The sequence below is a fragment of the Chlorocebus sabaeus genome, chromosome 14 (genome assembly GCF_047675955.1).
Source record: "Chlorocebus sabaeus isolate Y175 chromosome 14, mChlSab1.0.hap1, whole genome shotgun sequence".
NCBI classification, from domain to species: domain Eukaryota; kingdom Metazoa; phylum Chordata; class Mammalia; order Primates; family Cercopithecidae; genus Chlorocebus; species Chlorocebus sabaeus.
In genome coordinates, this window is record NC_132917.1 from 106,609,565 (window position 1) to 106,630,753 (window position 21,189).

At 46.2% G+C, this 21,189-nt stretch overlaps 1 protein-coding gene across 2 annotated transcripts in view; it reads left to right on the forward strand.

Moving 5' to 3' along the window:
• NCK2 (NCK adaptor protein 2) overlaps positions 1-21,189 on the forward strand; it is a 150,197-nt gene that overhangs the window by 104,422 nt on the left and 24,586 nt on the right. For both annotated transcript variants that reach the window (XM_008008289.3, XM_038004278.2), the window contains exon 3: positions 4,951-5,191. In XM_008008289.3, the coding sequence (XP_008006480.1) occupies positions 4,960-5,191 (232 nt within the window). In that variant the 5' untranslated portion in view covers positions 4,951-4,959. The remainder of the gene's footprint in view (positions 1-4,950; positions 5,192-21,189) is intronic.

The window sequence follows — 21,189 nt, forward strand, 5'->3', positions numbered from 1 at the left end:
CATACCTATCCCTATTTGTTTTTAAATCCATTCCCACCTAAGACTTGAAAAAACAGCTTAGCTCATGAAGTTCTGAGAGCTGTTTTTCCAGCATCACTTGGGGGTCTTGCTAAGCTGGGTTTTAGAGTGGTCACATGACGTACAAGCTGTGATCTGGCTATATAATATCAAATTTTTGGCCCTTCTCTCTTTGGGGTAGACCTGAGTAATAAACTTAACTAGCTGTAGTAATGAAGCCAAAAATTAGGTTTCCTTGAACTGCTAAGCTAGAGAGAAAAACATGCATTGTTCTTTGGATCAGACTTCTGTGATGGTCTTGCCTAGACTAAATCAGAATACCATCTCTGACTTAAAATTTCAGTAGTCAGTTAGTTGGAATGCATTTTTTTTTTTCAGACTTTCTTCTGTTGAGGCTTTTTCATATTGGAAATTTGTCAGTTTGTATGTCTAATTTTATTGTAGAATAATGGTTCATCTGCGGTCTCTTTCTGTTCTAATCCTTCCTACACCATAGCCAATTACTCTTAACTGAAAATACCACATGGTCCTGTTGGGTTTTAAGAAACAGCGTCCAAGGGATGCAACCTCAACTCTTGGCCAACAAGACCCTCCAGATGGGCTTCCAGCCAGCCTTTCCAACCCGTGTTGGCAAAGAGAGAAAAAACTGAAGCCTGTGAGGATGCAGGGTGATGGGGCACTCTTCCTTCCCACTTGTTTTGGGGTCTCTGAGGGCAGCAGCCCAGCCTGGCTGTGTAAATGAGGGAGCTATTGCTGTATCAGTGCATTGCCACAACTCAGCTTCAGAACAAGAAACTGAAGGGGTGCCTCCTTCATTGAGGAAACCCGGGCTGCTATGCTAGGTCAGTGACCGCTACAGAGCTGACCTGTCTTTTCTTTCCTTTTTTTTTTTTTTTTTTTCCTTCCTTTTTTTGAGACGGAGTCTCGCTCTGTTGCCCAAGCTGGAGTGCAGTGGCGCGATCTCGGCTCACTGCAAGCTCCACCTCCCGGGTTCCAGTGATTCTCCTGCTTCAACCTCCCGAGTAGCTGGGACTACAGGAGCGTGCCACCACCCGCGGCTAATTTTTTTGTATTAGAGACAGGTTTCACCGTGTTAGTCAGGATGGTTTCCATCTCCTGACCTCGTGATCCGCCTACCTCGGGCTCCCAAAGTGCTGGGATTACAGGCGTGAGCCACCGCGCCCGGCCGGAACTGAGTTTTCTAAGGGTCTTGGGAAGTGTGGCTTCCAGTGCTCCTGGAGTTCCAGAAGCGGAAGTGTTCAGGGATTGGTTAACCTTTAGCTACTGAGTCGTGATTACTCCAATGGGGCTGTCATTGATTGGCTGTCCCTCTGAAGCAGGCTCCCTGCAGTGAGGCAGTTGTTGATTGGCTGGCCGTCTGGTGTGGCTTAGTTGATTGACAGATTTCACTGGCGTGAAGTGGTCGTTTATCGGCTGGCCCTCTAATATGAGGTGGTTGTTGATTGGTGGGCGTCGATTGCCTGGTCTTCAGAAGCAGGTTCGGTTTTGTTTTGGTTTAATTTGGTTTGGTTTTTTTTTAATTGATGGGGGTGGTTATCGACCCATTAAAATAGGGTTAAACCCATTGCTATGGCCAACCAATAGGCAGTCATTTCCTAGTTGTATGGGAACTTTTAATTTTCACGTGTCCTAGAATCTTAGAATTCTTGAGTTGGAATAAGCCTATCAAAATGCAGCCCACGCGTCGGACGGTTGGGCGGGTCGGGGAGGGGGCGGTCCACAGGCTTGGGCTCAAATCCTGACTGCCATTAAACAAGGCCATCAATCTCTGTGACACAGTCTCCTGAAGGAGGACACCTCCCTGAAAGGTGGGTTTTCCCAAGATGAAACGCCTTGGCTTGTGGCAGGTGCGTATCACTGCTCAACTTTTACTTCCCATTGCATTTCGCAGAGCTCAGGGTTGCGGCCCAGGGGAAGCTCTGTGGGGCATTGTTTGTGGCTCGGTTCTCTCACTTGGTCTTTCCCATCTAAGACTCAGAAGAATTACATTGGAAGATGTAAAACTCCTTGGATGCTCAGGCCTCTTTCATAAAGATACTGGTATAATTGGCTTGCAGTAGGGTTCAGGCAGTGGAATTTTTAAAGCTTCTGTGTGATGTTCGGTGTGCATGAAAATAGATCCTGCCCAGCCAGCTCCTTACTTAACTGCCCTTCATGCAGTAGGAAATATTAATAAACAACTTTGATTGGCGAGATCTTGACTGGTCTTAAGCAATGGGCTGCTCTTGTTAAAACCTTGTGGAAATTGTGTAATTAAGAAAGAAATGTGGGGCCGGGCGCGGTGACTCACGCCTATAATCCCAGCACTTTGGGAGGCCGAGATGGGCGGATCACGAGGTCAGGAGATCGAGACCATCCTGACTAACACGGTGAAACCCATCTCTACTAAAAATGCAAAAAATTAGCTGGGTGCCGTAGCGGGCGCCTGTAGTCCCAGCTACACGGGAGGCTGAGGCAGGAGAATGGCGTAAACCCGGGAGGCGGAGCTTGCAGTGAGCCGAGATTGCACCACTGCACTCCAGCCTGGGCAACAGAGCCAGACTCCGTCTCAAAAAAAAAAAGAAAGAAAGAAAGAAAGAAAGAAATGTGATATTCAGATGGAGTATTCTCTGAATATTCCATTCCTGTTACTGCTATTGCTCTTCTTGTTGTTACTTAGAAAATCTGCCTTTATGACTTTCAAAAGTCTAATCTGACTTAAAGCTCAGGTTAGTGAGTTCCACATGGTATGCACTTGAGATTTTCTGAAATTGGATAACAAAATTGTCTCCAGTTCTGATAGGAGCTTTATGTAAACTTTATCCTCTTGAATATTGTATACATTATGCAGAGGCTTTCCTCCTTCCCAAAAGGTTTGTTATCTTTAAATTTGGAAGTTAATTCATGAAAGAAACATGTATTATTTATAAAACATTGTTAGCATCTAGTAGAAAACACTTATTTAAAAATGGTATTTATGTTTCCCTGGAGTCAATATGCATAGGACCCCTGTAATCCTAAAGTCATCCCTATAAAATAATGAGAACTTCTGTCAGGGAGGAAGGGGATTTTAGTCCAGAGTCTTTTCACCATTCATTTCTCCCTAATTTGGAGAAATGTCTAGTTAGTTTAAGGACTGAATATTGAATTTTTCTGCTTAAAGACTACTGGTGCATCTTCTACCTAAGAAGTACAGAGTTGCTAAAATAGTTGATTATTTTATTTATTCAGCCATACTTTTTCTATTTATTACTTACAAAATTGACTCCTCTAGATACATAATATACACATTTATTTATTGTTTTGATAAACTTTTCATATGTTATGTTCACTTTTGATGCTCCACATTTTATAGATTTTAACAAATGTATAATGACAGGTGTCCGCCATTATAGTATTGAACAGAGTAGTTTCACAACCCTAAAAATCCTGTGCTTCACCCTTGCCCCCCTCCCTTCCCTCTTGCCCCAGGCAAGCGCTTATTTTCTTACTCTCTCCATAGATTTGTCTTTTCCAGAATGTCATACCGTTTTAAAGAAAAAAGTTATTCATGACATTTGTTGAGAACAGTAAGGCAGACTTTATTCAGAGGGTTTTGCGTCAAGAAAGAGATTGGGTTTGACTCCTAATATTGATACAACAAGAAAGAGTGGGCATTTATAGGCAAGGAGCAAAATAAGGGAGTTGGCTGATGGAAAATTACTAAGAGGAAACATCGGGGTGGAGGGTGAGGATTCTGGTTAAACTGACCGAACAGGATTCTTCTGAAGGCAGGACAGAGTGATCCGCTGTCACTTGGGGGTTGGTAGAGGATGAGGAAGCTGATCAGATGTTGAGGGTGGAGGATTCCAGCTAGAGCAGCGTAGCAGGAGAGTCTTGCGAAAATTAGGCAATGCAAAGATGGACGCGGAAGTACAAAAGTCAAGGCCTAATGGGAAGAAGGTTCAAAGGAGTCTGGCTGAAGTTTGGTTAAGGATAAACTGTCAGGATCACACCATGTGTAGCCTTTTCAGATTGGCTTCTTTCACCTAGCAATATGCCTTTAAGATTCCTTCATGTCTTTTCATGGCTTGATAGCTCATTTCTTTTTGGTACCGAATAATATTTCATTGTCTGAATGTACCACAGTTTATCTTTCACTTACTAAAGGACATTTTGTTTGCTTCCAAGTTTGAACAATTATGAATAAAGCTGCTACAGACGTCCCTGGGCAGGTTTTTGTGTGAATGAAAGTTTTGGGGAAGAATTTTATATTTATAAAAAAGTTTCCAACATAGTACAGAACATTCCCATGTACCCTTTGCCTGGTTTCTCATTGTGTTAACATCTTAGGTAAATACCGTAACATCTTACTGGTGTGTTGTCCAAACTAAGAGATTGATAATTATTTATTATTATTGTTATTATTATTATACTTTATTTTTATTTCACTAGTATTTCCACTAATTTTCTTTTATGGTTTCATGATCTAATCCAGGATATCACCTTGTATTAGTAAAATGTTAATTTTAATTTATAGGAGTAATTTGGTTATGTTGCATGTATTAAATATGTTTATAAGACACAGCATATCCTGAGAAAATGAGTGTAAACCTAACAGTTATCAGGAGGCAGTGTTACTTAATGAAATGGACTCATTTAATCATAATGTTATTTAGAATTTTTTTCAAGTTTGTTTTTGTTAGAGGGTCAGATTTCCCCATGTGCAGCGAACAGTGACATAGGATTTGTTTTATAAGGTTGCTGTTTCTAAACCAAATACTAAAGCTTGTTGAAAGAAGGTTATTTTAAAGTCGAGCATTTCAAGACCCAGGAGAAAATCGGTTGCAGAGTTGTAACAAAAGCTGTCAGTGCCTAATTTTTCAGGTTGGTGCAAAGGATGAAGTGTCCGGGTAGTTCTCTAATGAGCATCTCCAAATGTTTTGCTGGCAGAAAGACTCCATGAAAATGACAGAAGAAGTTATTGTGATAGCCAAGTGGGACTACACCGCCCAGCAGGACCAGGAGCTGGACATCAAGAAGAACGAGCGACTGTGGTTGCTGGACGACTCCAAGACGTGGTGGCGAGTGAGGAACGCGGCCAACAGGACGGGCTATGTGCCGTCCAACTACGTGGAGCGGAAGAACAGCCTGAAGAAGGGCTCCCTGGTGAAGAACCTGAAGGACACACTAGGTGAGTATTCCACCCTTTGGAGAGAGGAGACCTTGTGCATTTCAAGGGACACTGTTCATCTTTCTAGTTAGTTTGCTTTTTCAAAAAAAAAAGTCTGTTTTAAATGTTAACATCTTCGTAGATGTCTTTTTCAAAAATCTGAGAATTAAGAGTTGAAAATGGAGAAAGAGGATGTTTGTCATTTCCTGGAGATTCTGGAGTTTGGGGTCTTGTGTATGGAGACACTTCTGTGTGCCTGGGACCCCTGCACAGGTATCTCCTTGTATCAAAACTTTAGAGGACCCTGACTTGGAACTCTCACCTCTAAGTCTACCCAGATCTGCCAGTGTCGTGACATGAAGTTCTTTCTCTCTTATAAAATCCTGTCCGTTTGGCCTACATGCCTAGAGCAGGGGACAGCCAAAGCACTTTTTCCCACTGTGAAATGGATGCTACGTCACACCACAGTTCCGGGTACTGTTAGCTAAGGAGCCAGCTGTGTGACATCAGAGGCCGCTCCAGGGTGGGGACCCAGTTCAGCCATACTGTTGTCCGTTGTCTGGCTCTCTTCCCATGTGCCTCTCGTTTTCCCAGGTGTCAGGATATGGGCAGGGCCCTCCTGGAGTTACACAAAGTTGACAGTATCCAGTCTTGCCTTTGCATGCGCATGCACACGGGACTGACTGACAGTATTTACTGCCTCAGATTACCTTAGAAAACAATTGAGAGGACTATTTTGAAGAATGACTCATCTGAGCTGACATTTAAAACATTGTTGTTACCTTCTTATGAGTAGAATATTCTCCGTATCCAGGACTGCAGGTTATCACGTAAGGGCTCGCTATTGAAATGAGTTAATATTATCACCTGTGTCACATTTACTTGGGGTTTTAAAAAATTTTCCAGCGAGGATTTGTTTTCTTTTGGGGAACGGAGAATGAGAAATACGTGGGAAAACTGAAAGTAAAATTATACACCAAACGTGGTGGGTGTTGCAAAATGTTCATCTTTCCTTTTGTGCCATCTTGAAAAGTCTAAACTCCCTCTGCAAAATCATTGAAAGCCTTCGTGTATTAGGTAGCGTTTTTGTGTAGGGATTAGGTTATTACCATGATTTGGAGAGACAAGTGAGACACAGAACTTTGTACGAATCATACCAGCTCACCGGGAATCGTAGATTCTCAGCCTGATGGAGAAATTTCATTTTTCATTAGTAATATGATCCTCCACTGAGCTGCCTTCCTTTCATCTGTTTCCCCCCCACATAAGCATGCCACTTGAAAGAAACAGTTTTATGCTTATAACTCTTAATTGACTGTGGTTACCAGAAAAAGAGGGTGGCATGAATAGAGAAGAACTTGAAGATTGCCCTGAGCTTTATTTTTCCAATGTCTGCCTTTCACCAAAGTACCTTCTTTTTAGTGATGCTAAACATTGTTACACTGTTGACTTGTCGTGTCTTCTGTGTGTGTGTGTGTGTGTGTGCGCGCGCAAGATTCCAGTAAAGCATGAAATGCTCAGAGACTGGTAGGAAGTAGAACAAGGCCAGGCGAGTTCTCTGGGTGACCTGGAAATTCCCTTGAAAACCTTGTCATTTTTCTTCCTCAGTGTTTTAGAAGGAGAAAAGACAAAACCACAAATTAAAAACTATGAACCACATCTTCCATCCAGCATGCTTAGTTTTTTCGGGAGCTGTGATCGGTTCAGCCAATGCCTGTACTCCCAGGCTCTCAGACTGAGCCAGCCGCCCATCCTGGAGCCGGTGCTGGGCCCGCGCCCGTCCCCGACAGATGGCCATCCAGCCCTGCTGGAGCTCAGCAACGATGCTCAGCGACGGCTCGAGTAGGCCAATCCCATTTTTGGAGAAAACAGATTGTTAGAAAGCTCTTCCTTAAATAGAGTCAGAATTTTACATTTCTTTAACTTCCTTCCTTTGGCTCTCATTTTGCCCTCTAGGCCTGTGCTGAGTAGGTCAGATCCTGTTCTGTAGAGTGTCGGCTCTCCCATAGGCTTGGTCTCAGGTCAGGCAGGCAGTTCTTGGGAAACATTCCTGTTAAGCATTAGGTATTGTAAAACTACAGATACAATGATGTTCTGAACTCGTGTATTGAGTATAGCAGTTGATCTTCATAGCCAAAAGGTCCTTGGGGATCAGTATCCCCGTCATGAGGGAGAAATATCCCCTTGGTTAGTATATGTTTTTTGTTTTGATCTCTTTATCCATGCTCACCTAGAAGTTTTTGTTGGACAAAGGGATCTTGTTATATCAGCATGAGTTTTCCCTTGCCCTATTGAGCTGCATCCAATAGAAGAGGAGGCACCCCCTGACCAGGTCTCACCATCATGCAGTAACTTCTGTGCACTTCTGTGCAAAGCTTGTAGATGTAGCATTGCCAAGAAGGAAAGTGAGAATGCTTTCTATAGCCCCTCCTGCCTCTCATTAGTTGTTTTTTTGTTTGTGTGTGTTTTGTTTTTTGTTTTTTGCTAAAAAGATAGGAGCCAAAGTGTTCATGGCTTCCTATTATTGTTGGTGATGATAATTAAATAGGTATACCATCAGAATGACAGTATGACTTCAGGCCAATTGTGCAGCCAGCAGAAATTATCCCTGCTGTGTATTAGGAGTGAATAAACAGCATCAAAAGCACACCACATGTATACTGACCACGGTTTGTTTTTGTTTTTATTTGTGTTTTTTGAGACAGGGCCTCACTGTTGCCTAGGCTGGAGTGCAGTGGCACAATCCCTGCTTACTGCAGTATTGACCTCAGGTGATCCTCTCGAGTGTCTGGGACTATAGGCATGCACCACCACACCCAGCTATTTTGTATTTTTTGTAGAGACAGGATGTTGCCATGTTGCGCAGACTGATCTTTAACTCCTGGGATCAATCTAGTAACTACTCGTGGCATCACCCACATTTGCCATTTTTACTGCTTTGGGAATCCACCAAATTCATAAATCCACGGTAAGATTCCTCCCTGCCTTGGAATAAAAGGGCACCGGCCTCCCCAGCAAAGCCACAGTGTCGTGTGTTGCATCTCCAACTGTAGATTACCCTAACTCTGTGTAGTTCTCTCCTGCTTTCTTGTACTCATTTGCTGTAATAAACTTAATTTTGTCACATACAGTACTTTGTAAGGGTAGCTTGAGGAAAGACATAAGTACTTTTGACAAAAAGCTCTCTCATGAGAGTATTTACCTTTTTTCTCTGCAATAATTTAAAATCGAATAGAGCAACCTGAGCTCTTATTTTCACATGGGCAAAACATTTGTGTACTGGATCTCCTCTCATATTCAGCTTATGATCATGAATAGTCAGAACTTTGCCACAGATAACAGGGAGCGATGATCAAGCACTGTTTCTGCTGGCAGAATCCAGTTGATGTTTTTGAAACGCTCAGACTGCACAGCTCTGAGCTCAGCGGAGAGTGGTTCTGGGCTGAGGTCTGGCCTTGATACTGCAACTCCACTTAGAAAATCGTGCAGGCGAGGTGTTGTAAAAGCACTATGCTACATCTTTTGAGATGGGGAAGCTGCTCCCAGGGAGGTATTTTTCAAAGATTTTCCCTCAAGCTACTGAAGAGCAGTTTTTTGTTACTACTTTATGACACCAGCTGGAGCCCTGCAAGGCCCCAAAGGTTAATTCTCTTTTCAGTGGTTAACATAGGCTTAAGGGTTGACTCACATTACCCAAAAAGTGATGGTTCCATTTACAACCTGATCATATCCTCAGGAGGGTTTGTTCACAGGCCCACCTGCCCATGGCTCACCCTGCCACCCTACCCACCTGGGACTTCTGCACCCAGCGTGACCTGCCTCAGGGCTTACTCGTCAGTATTCCTGCCAGCAGGACCACACCTAGGCCTAGGGTGGTTAGAAACTTGCCATGATCAGCTCCAGAACTCCTACCTCTGTGATCCAACCCAGAGCTGGGAGCACGGAGGCTACTGAGAGGGCTCCCTAAAGCTAACTGTGAAATAGCCTTTGCACTGGTTTGAGCTGATGCTTTTGGATGGAGACAGGGTGGCTGGCACCCATGGGTGAAATAGACAGGGTTCTAAGAGGCATATCCATGCTAGGATCAACTTTGGAATTGAACTGATCAAAGTCACAAAGGAATACAGCTGTAGGATTGTTACATAAGATCCAAAAGCAGTGAAAAGCAACACTTGGTGTTACAGTTAAGATTACAATACTCTGGAGGGAGGAAGGCAGAGCCTCAGTAAAGGTACAAGGGCTTCTGTCTTGGTGATCTTGTTTCCTGGGGTCTGTGGGGCAGGCTTATGGGCACACCTGCCTTGTAGGAGTTTGCAAAGCTGACTGCTTATTTCTCTTGTTATTATACTTTCGTTTTTAAGAAATTTATTTTAGAAAAATATCAGTTCAAAACAACAATCAGGGCCGGGCATGATGGCTTATGCCTGTAATCCCAGTACTTTGGGAGGCTGAGATAGAAGGATCAGTGGAGGCCAGGAATTCGAGACCAGCCTGGGGAACATAGCAAGACTTCGTCTCTACAAAAAACTTTTTTAAAAAAATAGCAGAGCGTGGTGGCACGTGCCTGTGGTCCCAGCTACTTAAGAGGCTGAGTTGGGAGGACTGCGTGAGTCCAGAAGTTGGAGGCCGCAGTGAGCAGTGATTGCAACACTGCACTCCAGCCTGGGCCACAGAGTGAGACCTGTCTCAAAAAATGAACCATAAAAAAACAAAAACAACCATCAGAACAAAATGTCAGAACTTTTAGAGTTCCTGCATCCACTGGGGGACCCTACCCACCAAGTGTCAGCCTCCATCCCAGAGGTCAGGATGGACAGAGCCCCTGCTCTGGCGGAGTGTGTGTTCCACACAGGCTCAGGCACCCGCGAAGCTGTGAGCGTCTCAGAATGAGGAGGGGTGTCATATTGCTGGAGGGACATTCACAGGGGTGCATGGAGGATGAGCGAGCATGTAGTCAGAACCACAAGGGGAGGCCTCCCTGGGCTGTGCACAGGACTCAAGCATCTCCACTGGGTGATCACAAACAGTTGAAGATTTGAGCAGGAGCATCCCATGTTCCTCTGCAGAGCTGGGGAGGAATTGGGGGTGAAGAAACGTGGAAAGCCCAGAGAGAAGCACACACTGGTCCATAGAGAGCCGTGGAAGCCGCGGCGCTGTAATGGAGACGGAGAAGTGTAGATCCCTGCCCTGCCGGCCTGTACATTTACCAGGATTGCCTGTCATGCCTGGATGAACCATTCCTTGCCACTGCAACTTGTGGGGCACAGCAGATGGGGAATTTTCTCTCCACCTCTGCCAAGTTTCCACTTATTGAAGCCGTGGATGGAGCCCCAAGGGCACTATTGCTACACTGGAGGAACCCAAGGGTTGTGGATCCCGAAAGAAGGGACTTGGGGTAGGTGGCTTAGGAGAGTCAAACCTGGTGTGGAAACCCTCCGGGCAGCAGTGAAGGTAACAATGTTTACGGAAAACTGTCAACCATTTTCTAAATTGTGTTCTTGTGAAAGTAAAGTATAGGTATGCCTTTGCTAGGGAGAAGAGAGCAATTTGAATTGCATTCTTCAGTTACTTTTTACAGCTTTATGGAGTCTGATTTTAGATTTTAAGTGGACTAACAAATTGCTCATTATGTAAAAAATTAATATCTGCCTGGTTTTAACAATAGATGCCCTTACAACATTTTTAAAGCATTAAGATCACGCACGATCTTTAAAGGCACCGTATTCAGACGTGACATGTCTTGTGAAAGGAAGTCTGGCTCGTGCACCAGGTTCTGACCACCTCTCTATGGGGAAGGATGCCCACATTAGGTGCTGTGTGCTGGATCCAGGAGCCAAGTCGCTTTCCTTCTGGTATAGCTACCTGCCGAAAGTGATAGTGGCTGTTGGTGCCATTGAGGTTTCTCTCTCTTTTTGTGTGTGTGTGTGTGTATTTGAGACGGAGTCATGCTCTGTCACCCAGGCGGGAGTGCAGTGCCATGATCTTGACTCACTGCAACGTCCACCTCCCAGGTTCAAGCAATTCTCCTGCTTCAGCCTCGCCAGTACCTGGGACTACAGGTGTGTACCACCACACCCGGCTAATTTTTTGTATTTTTAGTAGAGATGGGGTTTTACCATGTTGGCCAGGCTGGTGTCGAACTCCTGACCTCAAATAATCCACCTCCCTCAGCCTCCCAAAGTCCTGGGATTACAGGCATGAGCCACCGCACCCAGCCAGTTCCTCTCATTTTAAAGCACACTAAGTCTTACCACAAGAATCATGCTCAACAATTTATCTTAAGATCAGACTGACCTGGAATTCTTTCCTCCCCGCCCACCCGCTCCCCTCTTTCCTTTCTTCCACCTGCATAATGGCTACAAGAAGTAGCAGGCGGGGATCAGGGTATCGGACTGTAAACTGGAACCAGAGAAGGCAGCTTTGCCCAGGGTAGCTAAAGGCCCTTTAGTTAGGGTTAGTCTGCATAAATACATGTAATGAGAGCAGCAATCACTTGCGATTTATACAGCACTTTGCAATTTACCAAGCGACTTACACTTACATGCATTTTTTTTTTATATCAGTAGTAAAGACTCTAGAATTATGTCTAGAAAGAATTAGAGGGCTTCAGACTAGTGGGAAGGGGGTGGGTCTTGAGCCTGTGCTTCATGCTAAGCATGCTGATTTTACTTAGATTAAAGACCCAGGTTAGCAGAGTAGTCAAGCAAGATGCTTTTAGTTACATGGTACATACGTTTATGAAAATGTCCGTTCCTATGCAAATATGTAATAGCACCCCAGGCCAGCCTCAGTAGTGTTACTAATCACAGATGAAAAAATGAAGCCTGAGAACACAGCAGCAGTCACAGCTACGAGACCCAGAGGGGACCTCAGATCTAATCTGAATATTTTTCCTATACCAAATTGACTCTCTGGATTTAGTGGTAGGCCGCTTTGTACATTTGGGGGGACTCTGTCCCAGAGTCAGAATTATACCAACTTCTTTGTTTTAGAAATGAGAAACCTCGGGACTAACTAACAAGCCTTGAAGGGGTTCAAGGGTTAGATGTTAATCATGTATTGATATAAATTAACTGATTTTGATGAATGCCCTTATTTGTGGAAATACACATACAGTATTCGGGTAATGGAACATCGTCTTGGCAGCTTAGTCTCAAATGGCTCGGGGAAAATGATGTTTTTTTGCGCTACTTTTGTAATTTCCCTGTGCTCTAAAACAAATAGACATATCAGCAGCGGTTTAGAAACTACCCTAGGCCGTAAAGCTAGCTGGTAGTCCGGAGACTTGGGCTCCCCTCCTGTGCCTGGGCAGTGCCCTAAGTTCGGCATAAGCCTTTAGGAGGCCAGAAAGTGTCATCGAGTATCTGCTGCAGTTGGACCTAGACCATGAGAAGAACACTAGATGTCAACGTGCCCAGCTGATGCTTCACAGAATGGTTCTAACAGTACCTGATTCAGAACTTTCTCTAATTATTCATCAGGCTTCTCTCCATATCCCCAGCATGCAAGTGAAAACCATCTCTGCTTCTTGCTGGGTCACCCCAGGCTGTTTCGAGCTCCTCGGTTCACAGCCTCTGTGATTGCTGGGAAATCGGAAATTCTCATTTCGGCATTATAGGATTGTAGGGTCTGTCATCGTGATTATAAATACTCTCACAGGTCTCAACAAGGGCAGAGCTGTTCATCTCTGAAATGACACGTGGGTAACAAACGCAACAGTCTGGTTCTCGTGGAAGCCGAGTCTAAGCTTCAGTTGTCCCTTTCTCTATCCCTTGGAAATCCCGTCTGAGCCACTGCATTCTCTGCTGTGAGTGACCTTTGAGAACAGTAACCAAAGCCTTTGAAATAGGGATGCAGGCATGATGCAGCAACCACCACAGTATAATAGGGTATGTTCCAATCAGAAGGGGGAGCCTGGTCAGATGTTATTTCATCTGGTTGGGATGTGAAGGAAAAATAAGGTTTAGTCCCTGACTTTCTGAAGCTTGTATTTGTAATCTAATTGGGAAAATAATACTGGCACAAGATGGACAGTCCTCATTCAAACAATAGCACTGTCCCTTCCTGTCCTATGGGAAACTAGGGCTGAGTTGCGCAGCTCGGGCACCTGTGCTTTCAGAGAGCACGTAGCATTGCGGGCAGCAGGGAGGACTCTGGAGTCTTCCATCACCTGCATTCAAATCCAGGCTTCGCCACCTACTACTGTTAATCATTGAGTGACTTTGAACAAGCTGTTGAATCTTCTGAGCCTCAGTTGCGTCGTCTGTATAACAGGATACGTGACTGCTTGTCTCATCAAGTTTTTGAGAACTGAAGGAAGTCATTCATGTGAAGGATACTCTGAGCTGGGGTGAGACTTGGCGAGGGGATGTGGGGTCTCATTTGAGGGGATGGAGAGTGCACGTGAGGATGGGTCGACAGAAACCCATAGGTGTGGGAAGGCCTCGGCGAGCCAGCCAGACTGCGGTGAGCAAGAGGGCTGGGGCAGCCCCGCGGGTGGGGCATGCCATGCCGGAAAGGCCCTGGGTGTGAAAAGAGAACCCCCGGAGGTTTCCACAGGGCTTAAGGGGGAGATGAGTGCTGGGGTGTCCGGTAGGGGTCCTGATCCTTGTCTTCAGGACACGACTGGAAGGGCCTGAGCCCGGCAGTGGGAGGTGGGGGACAAGGCCCGAGAGTGACCCAGGGTGACATCCCAAGCCCTGACTCAGCTGTGGGGATGGAGGAGAAAAGAGAAGAGGGCGATTTGGAGGGAAAACCCCTAGGACTCTGTTGACTGGATGGAGAACACCTCGGGGAAGTGTTAGAATGACTCAAGGGTTTCCAGCCTGAAGGGCCGACAGAGCGACTCAGAGAGTGGAGGAAGCAAGAGGAGACCAAGCCACGGCGCCTAGTGCCGTCTGAGTTTAGGGGACATCGGTAGGATGCAGAGAAGGCTGCAGGTGTGAATCTCAGGCTTGGGAGACACACAGTTATCCTTATGACATACTTCCTTTATGTCCGTGAATTTTCATTTTCAGATGTGTAAAGATAATGTAATCCAGGGCCTGCCTCGGAGAGCTGGCGCTTCGGCCGGGCATTCGATCTCTTTCATGTTAAGCACTGGCCCCGGCCTCCTCTCCTCTTTTGGATTCTTCCTTGTCCCTTTCAGGCACGAGTTTGGCCCTCCAAACCCATGGGAAAGATCTGTAACCTCTAGCTCACATGTGCCTACACACACACACACACACGGTTCCCTGCAAATGGATCACTTTAGATGCAGTTAACACCATCCAAATAATACTAGAAAGAATAACACTGGAATAACACCATCCAAATAACACAAGTACCTTCACACTAAAAAGCAGTGAAAAGTGGTCACCAGAGCCCTCCCCAGCAGGAGGCCTCGTGGTAGCTGGTGTCAGGGCCTCAGGCTCCCCCAGCCAGCATGAGTGCCCCCTGCCCTCCCTGCTGAGGAGTATGTGACTTCAAACAGAAAGCTCATGCAGCAGAAAAGCCTGTAAACCAAGTCCCCCAAACCAGTCTCACACGCGTTTTCCCAGCGAATGGGCCGTGATAATGATTTCTCTTCGAGTGCCGAAAGTGTGCTCGGTACCGTGACAGGTGCCCGCATGTGTTTTTGTTTCATCTTCACAGTGAGCCTACCAGGGAAATCATAATAGCCACGTTTTGCATGTGAAAAAACTGAGACTCAGAAGTTAAGTGAGGCGCCCAAGAACACACAGTACTGCTGGGGCTGACGCTTGAGCCCAGTGTGGCCTGACTCCGCCTCTTCTGATTACTGTTCAGTCTCAGGAGTTGGGGGTGCTGGCTGTTCAGTCTCAGGAATTCGGGGTGCTGATTGTGGTGGGAGGGAGAGGCATTTCCTGCTAGGCGTCAATACTGGCGACTCCCACCCACAGACTGTTCAGGTTATTTGCTGCCGTTGCAGTAGCCACCAAAATGCTAAGGGAACAGCTCCCCAGCTCTCCCTGGCCCCTAGGGATTCACATCTTTGTAACTTTTCGTGGTTCCTTAATGTTGAGGTGAGCAAGAGCCATTAATCGAAATAACTGAGAAGCTGAGTGTCATAGGAGTGTACTCCTTTTTCGTAATGTGTTTAATTTGGGAGCAGTTTTGTCAGCACACCTGTGCCACTGCCACAAGAGTCATCTTCGGCCATCTTTGTCATCAGTTTCTTTGTCTGGCACAGTTTTCTGCAAACGTATTCCTCAGAATCGTAATCTCTGAAATGCCTGAGTGTTATAAAACTATTAATCAGTTGTCTTCACTCTTAAAGACAGGGACATCATTATTATTATTATTATTATTATTATTATTATTATTATTTTTATTTTGAGACAGAGTTTCATTCTTGTTGCCCAGGCTGGAGTGCAATGGCACAATCTCGGCTCACTGCATCCTCCGCCTACGAGGTTCAAGCAGTTCTCCTGCCTCAGCCTCCTCAGTAGCTGGGATTACAGGCATGTGCCACCTGGCTGATTTTGTATTTTTAGTAGAGACGGGGTTTCTCCATGTAGTCCAGGCTGGTCTCAAACTCCTGACTTCAGGTGATCCGCCTACCTTGGCCTCCCAAAGTGCTGGGATTACAGGCGTGAGCTGCCACGCCCAGCTGGGATATTATTTTTAAATTTTGGAAACTATAGAAAAGCATAAAGGAGAAAAGCAAATGTCCTGTGATCTTGTCACTCAGAAGTAATCACGGTCAACATTATGTGTCTTTTTCCAGTGTTAATATGTATATAATCAAGATCCTATTACACAATCGACTTCTTGCTGTTATCAGTACTAGCTGTCACAGTGCAGTTCGTCTATAGCGGCAGTCCCCAACCTTTATGGCACCAGGAACTGGTTTCGTGGAAGACAGTTTTTCCACGGATTGTGGCAGGAGGCCGGGGGATGGTTTCGGGATGAAGCTGTTCCACCTCACGTCGTCAGCATTAGATGCTCAAAAGGAGTGCACAACTAGATCCCTCATATGCGCAGTTCACAGTAGGGTTTACGCCCCTATCAGAGTCTAATGCTGCACTGCCTGACAGGAGGCAGAGCTCAGGTGGTCATGCTCACCAGCCCCCTGCTCACCTCATTCCTGCTGTACAGCCCATTCCTAACAGGCCGCAGAGGTACTGGTCTGCGGCCCGGGGAGTTACAGGCCCCTGGTCTAGAGAGCATCAGGCTTTTCCCCCAGGTTACTTGGTCCTGACACAGGCTGGAAATGAGATGTACCCAGTAATTTTTGGTAGATACGCTTCCTGGCTGTTGAGTGGTTGTGATGCTCGTTGTGGCTTTTATATCCTGTGAGTCATGTAAAAGGAGAAGCTGATTCTTTATGGTGCATTTGTCTTAGAAGTAGTTTGTTTTTCTGAGTTGCATGTTCTTCAGGAATGAGAAAATTCCTGTTAATCATCCTACATACCATTCAGACATGCTTTCTAAACTAAGCCACTCTCCAAGAAACCACGTTTTCCTTTCAGATCAGTACAAAGCCAAACTGTTCCCCTCGAAATGTTTGTATGTAACATAAGGGGAAAAAAATTAAGCTATCTTAATTCTATTTTAAATGTTCCGCTTCTCCGACAAATTGTTTATCGTCTCTTTATCACGCAAAGACAGGGACTCTGTGGGTTCTCAGAGATACGTTTAACACTTCACGTTTACTCTTCATGTCTCTGTTGTACACTTTACCATTGTATGAACATGAATTAAATATAATGTATCAGAATTTAGAATTCATTAAAATTCTGCCTTGCGAGATTGTTCATGATAGGAAGGGCCCACATAATATGGAATCTTCGGCAGTAGTTGTGGTGCCAGACACCCCAAAATAAATGTGGGTTTGTTCTTGTGTATCATTAGCTTCCAAATATTTAGAACCAAAAATGTGACACAAATCACAACAGATTAGTGGGAGGATATTTCGAGAGAAAATAGACATGGATTGTCTAAAAAGATTTCTAATGGAGGACAAGGCAAGAGAGACCCTGGGAAGTGAGGGTGGGGTCCGTACCCTTGGAATACTATGGAGAATCAGGTGGAGTTTGCCATGGGGTGCGTGGAATTCACAGTGCTGTGTGCACTTGGCTGGGTGAGAGCCAGTCATGTTCTGGTGAAAGGCAAACATCAGGCAGAGCATTTTCCGGGAACTGGCATCGTGGTTGCGTCTTGTTAAGATGATCTCACCCTGCTTCAGCTTCCTGAAGATCACCCCTTCCTAACTCATTACTTTGAGTTACTCAGGCGGGAGTCTTGAAGTTTACGCATAAAGAAACGTGAACCAAATACGCCAGGGAATTAGAGAACAATCTTCCTAGCATGTTTCTGTCTGCATTTACCCATACGGTGTGCTCTCTTTTTTAGGTGCTATGCATATGTCCAAAGTGTTCCTTTGCTGTATTCCATTTTAGTGGCTGTTTCCTGGAAGCAGGTGTGAGGCTATGGAAAGAGCGCTCGTTTACTGGCTTGATGTGTGAAGCTGCCTGCCTGCAAGCAGGTGGGCATCTGTAGGGCTCCTGCATGGCCCACGTGCTGCCTTGGTGTAACTGAGGGACCTTGGCAAGTATGGGTGGAGTTGGCTGTCTTTCTGCACATCAGCCTGCATTGACTCATGTCAGTTTTTGCCCAGAAATCTGTCCCTGTGATCAGCATCTCCAGGCTGGTGTGGGTTTTTCTTTATAACTTCCCCTTCCGTTTGGGAGTTCACAGATTTTGTGCACACCGTCAGGTTGTCCTTAATGACCCCCACAGCTGTGAGAGCCACCAGAGGGCAACTGTTCGTAAGTTAAAAGGCTGGGGTGGCCTGTGTTTCTTCCTGGAGGCAGGCTATGCTGAGGCAGCTGTTTCTGGGGAATCTTGCTTGGTTTTGTGTTTTTGTTTTTTTTAAGGAACATAGTTGTTGATTGTCTGATTTGTGAAATTTACAAGTGGGTGTTTGTAAAGTAGAGATGAATTAGTGGTAAACATACAGTTTGTTCTAATGCTGCTAATTGAAATTGACTAAATCTATATATAATGTTTAACCGGGTGTGCTAAGAAACTTCATTCAGCAATGACAAAGGTTGGCTGTGTGGTGTCCAAAAGGACCACTTGATCCCCTTGTGGTTCTTCTGTGGGTTTTCTTTATTCTTCTTCAAAGCCTACAATGCACAGTTATGTTTAAAAAGTGAAGTTAATCGATAGTTTGCATATCTGTAGAATTCTGGAAAGGCGATAGCCTGACCCAGCACTTTTCTATGAAAATGAAGCAGTTGAGGCCCAGGCCAGCCAAGCGACTTAGCCAGGGCTGTGGGTCTGCCTCATAGCAAGGCCAGGAGTGGGCCCCTCACAGCCCAGGTTTGGAGGCTGGAGCCCAGTTCCATCAAGGCCCTTCTCCAAAACACAGAACAGGTGGACCGCACCCAGGCCCTCCAGTGCACTATGTTTCAGTAACCCTTGTTCATCCAAAGCAGCATACGATCCAGCCCCGCTGTCCACCCTTACCTGAGAAACGGGACTCCTCTCTTACCCCCTCATGAGCCCACACTGCTTCCCCTAGCCTGTTCGTAGGTGTCCTCACGTCTGAGCTGCTCCTGACCCTCAGAGCAGAAGTGAGCTGAGACTCCCCCCAACCAGGAGCTTTTTAGGGAGGATAGAGGTGTGTGCACACCTTGTTGAGAAAGTGCCACACCGGATCCTGCCTGTGTCCCCAGCCATAATGGTGAACTGTTATGAGGATGACAACACACAATGGCAGCCATCACCTGGGCTCCTGCTGCGTGTCAGACACCCCGCTAAGTGCCGTCCTCAGTTATGGGCCCTCACGACAGCCCCACGAGTACCAGTGGTGTCCTTGTGCTACAGATGAAGCCATGTAGATGCAGACGGATGTTACAGAAAGTGCCAAAGCAAGCACGAGGAGGCGGAGAGGCTGGGCTCCAGAGTGTTCTGAGAAGCTGGCGCAAGTACAGTTTGGCTGTGCCTTTGCCAACCACGTGCCACCTGTGTATTACCCGGTGAATGTGCCGTCTCTTTTTGTGTGTTTGTCACGTTTCGTTTTCCTGAGCAGGTGTGGTCCTGGAGAACGGCAGGCGTACTGAACTTTTGCCAGTGGATTGACAGTTTAAGCAGTGCTCCAGAATGCCGTGTCGCATCCTTGCCGCGTCTTATACACTCTTTTGCATATTCAAAAACGCTTGGGCTCATGGATCTTGTATATGTGTTGAGAGGTACTAAATATGTATTTTTAATTAAAAATTATAATGAAAAAAATTTTTTAATTCTCTTCATTGGCATCTGTGTTCCCATTTGACTTTCACATTTGTGAGAAAATTCTATACTTTTAGAGCATATTTTTTTTTTCAGGTTTAAATATTCCATCATTTGTTTGCCTGTCTGCTCACAAAGGAATGGGCTTTCTTATGAGTGGAGTGGAAAGTCAGGTTCAGAGCCCGGGACACAAGGACCCGTGTGGTGGTCGGGAGGGTGGGCCCTTTGTCCCACCTCCCTTTCGGAGCTGGCTCCTGGTGTGCCCACCAACTGGCAAAGGGACTACCTGCGCATAGAGATGGTGGAAGACACTCGCCCCCACCTGTACGGGCTGAAGTCCATCAGTGAGATGGCAGTGCCACGGGGCCAAGCAAGGGCCCGACAGGTGCTCCCCCGCCCTCCTGTTCAGAGAGCAGCCAGCTGGAGGCTGAGGAGGCAGGGGCGCCAGCAGCCCTAACCCCCACCCAGGGATGGCACCTCCCTTCTGTCGCATGAGGCTCCTTCCTCCCTGCCATCGTGTGGCAGTCCCTTCCTGAACTTGGGGATTTTGATTGGCAGACAGTAGAGTGTTTCATTATAGGGTATGCATGCCTAGAAATAATAAAAGTCAGGCCAGGCACAGTGGCTCACAGCTGTAATCCCAGCACTGTGGGAGGCCGAGGTGGGCAGATCAGTTGTGGTCAGGAGTTCAGGACCAGCCTGGCCAACATGGTGAAACCCCATCTCCACTAAAAATATAAAAATTAGCCAGGGTGGTGGCACACACCTGTAATCCCAGCTGTTTGGGAGGCTGAGGCACAAGAATCACTTGAACCTGGGAGGCAGAGGTTGCATCCAAGATCGCGCCACCTCACTCCAGCCTGGGTGACACAGCAAGACCCTGTCTGAAAGAAAGAAAGAAAGAGAGAAAAAGAGAGAGAGAAAAAGAGAGGGAGGGAGGAAGGAGAGAGAGGGAGGGAGAGAGAGAGAGAGAGAGAAAGGAAGGAGAGAAGGAAGGAAGGAAAGGGAGGGGAAGGGAAGGAAGGAAAGGAAAGAAAGAAAAAAAGTAAATATCCTAGGTTATTCCAGTCTGGGGAAATTCGGGGTGGATCAGAAAATAGTGTACCACGGAGCCATCAGACACAGCCCAGCGACAGCAGTGCTTTCTATCCTAGGAGCGGCATCACTGATGTACGGGTGTGTGAGTGCCCAGCACAAAGTAGGGCCTTTGTGGAAGGAAGGAGGAAGGAATAGCTGCAGAGAAGGGTCAGCGTGGTGGTGTGTGCTTGGGAGGTCTGTTCATCGCAATCCTGGCCTGCTGCTTTCGCTCACACCCCTGGCAGTGTAGGTGCCTGTTGCTGCAGACAGGCCCGGAGGGGCTGATGAGTGCATGTGACGTTGCGGTGATGAGACAGTGAGTGGGGTTTATGAATTAGCAGATGTGTATTGAATGCCTGCTCCATGCCTGGATCTGAGGCCACGATGGTGACTTTGTTTGTCCTTCCCAGGGAGATAAATACAGAGAGATGAGGAGGATGGTGAGACACGCACCAGTGAGCGCTGCCACAGCCTGCAGGAGACAGGCCTTTACACAGGCAGGGCGCTCTCAGGCGCTTCACCAAGTTATTGTAGTGCTGGTTACCAATCAGGGTGCTCCGCGAGCTTTGGGATCAACCCTCATTTTACTGTGGAGGGAAGGCCAGTGCTGTTTCCCCATGGACCATGTTGCCTGCAATCTCCTCAGGGAGATGGGGATTTGCTAAGCTTTTGAAAAAGATAATGGTTTTTCCCTCCCTCCCTCC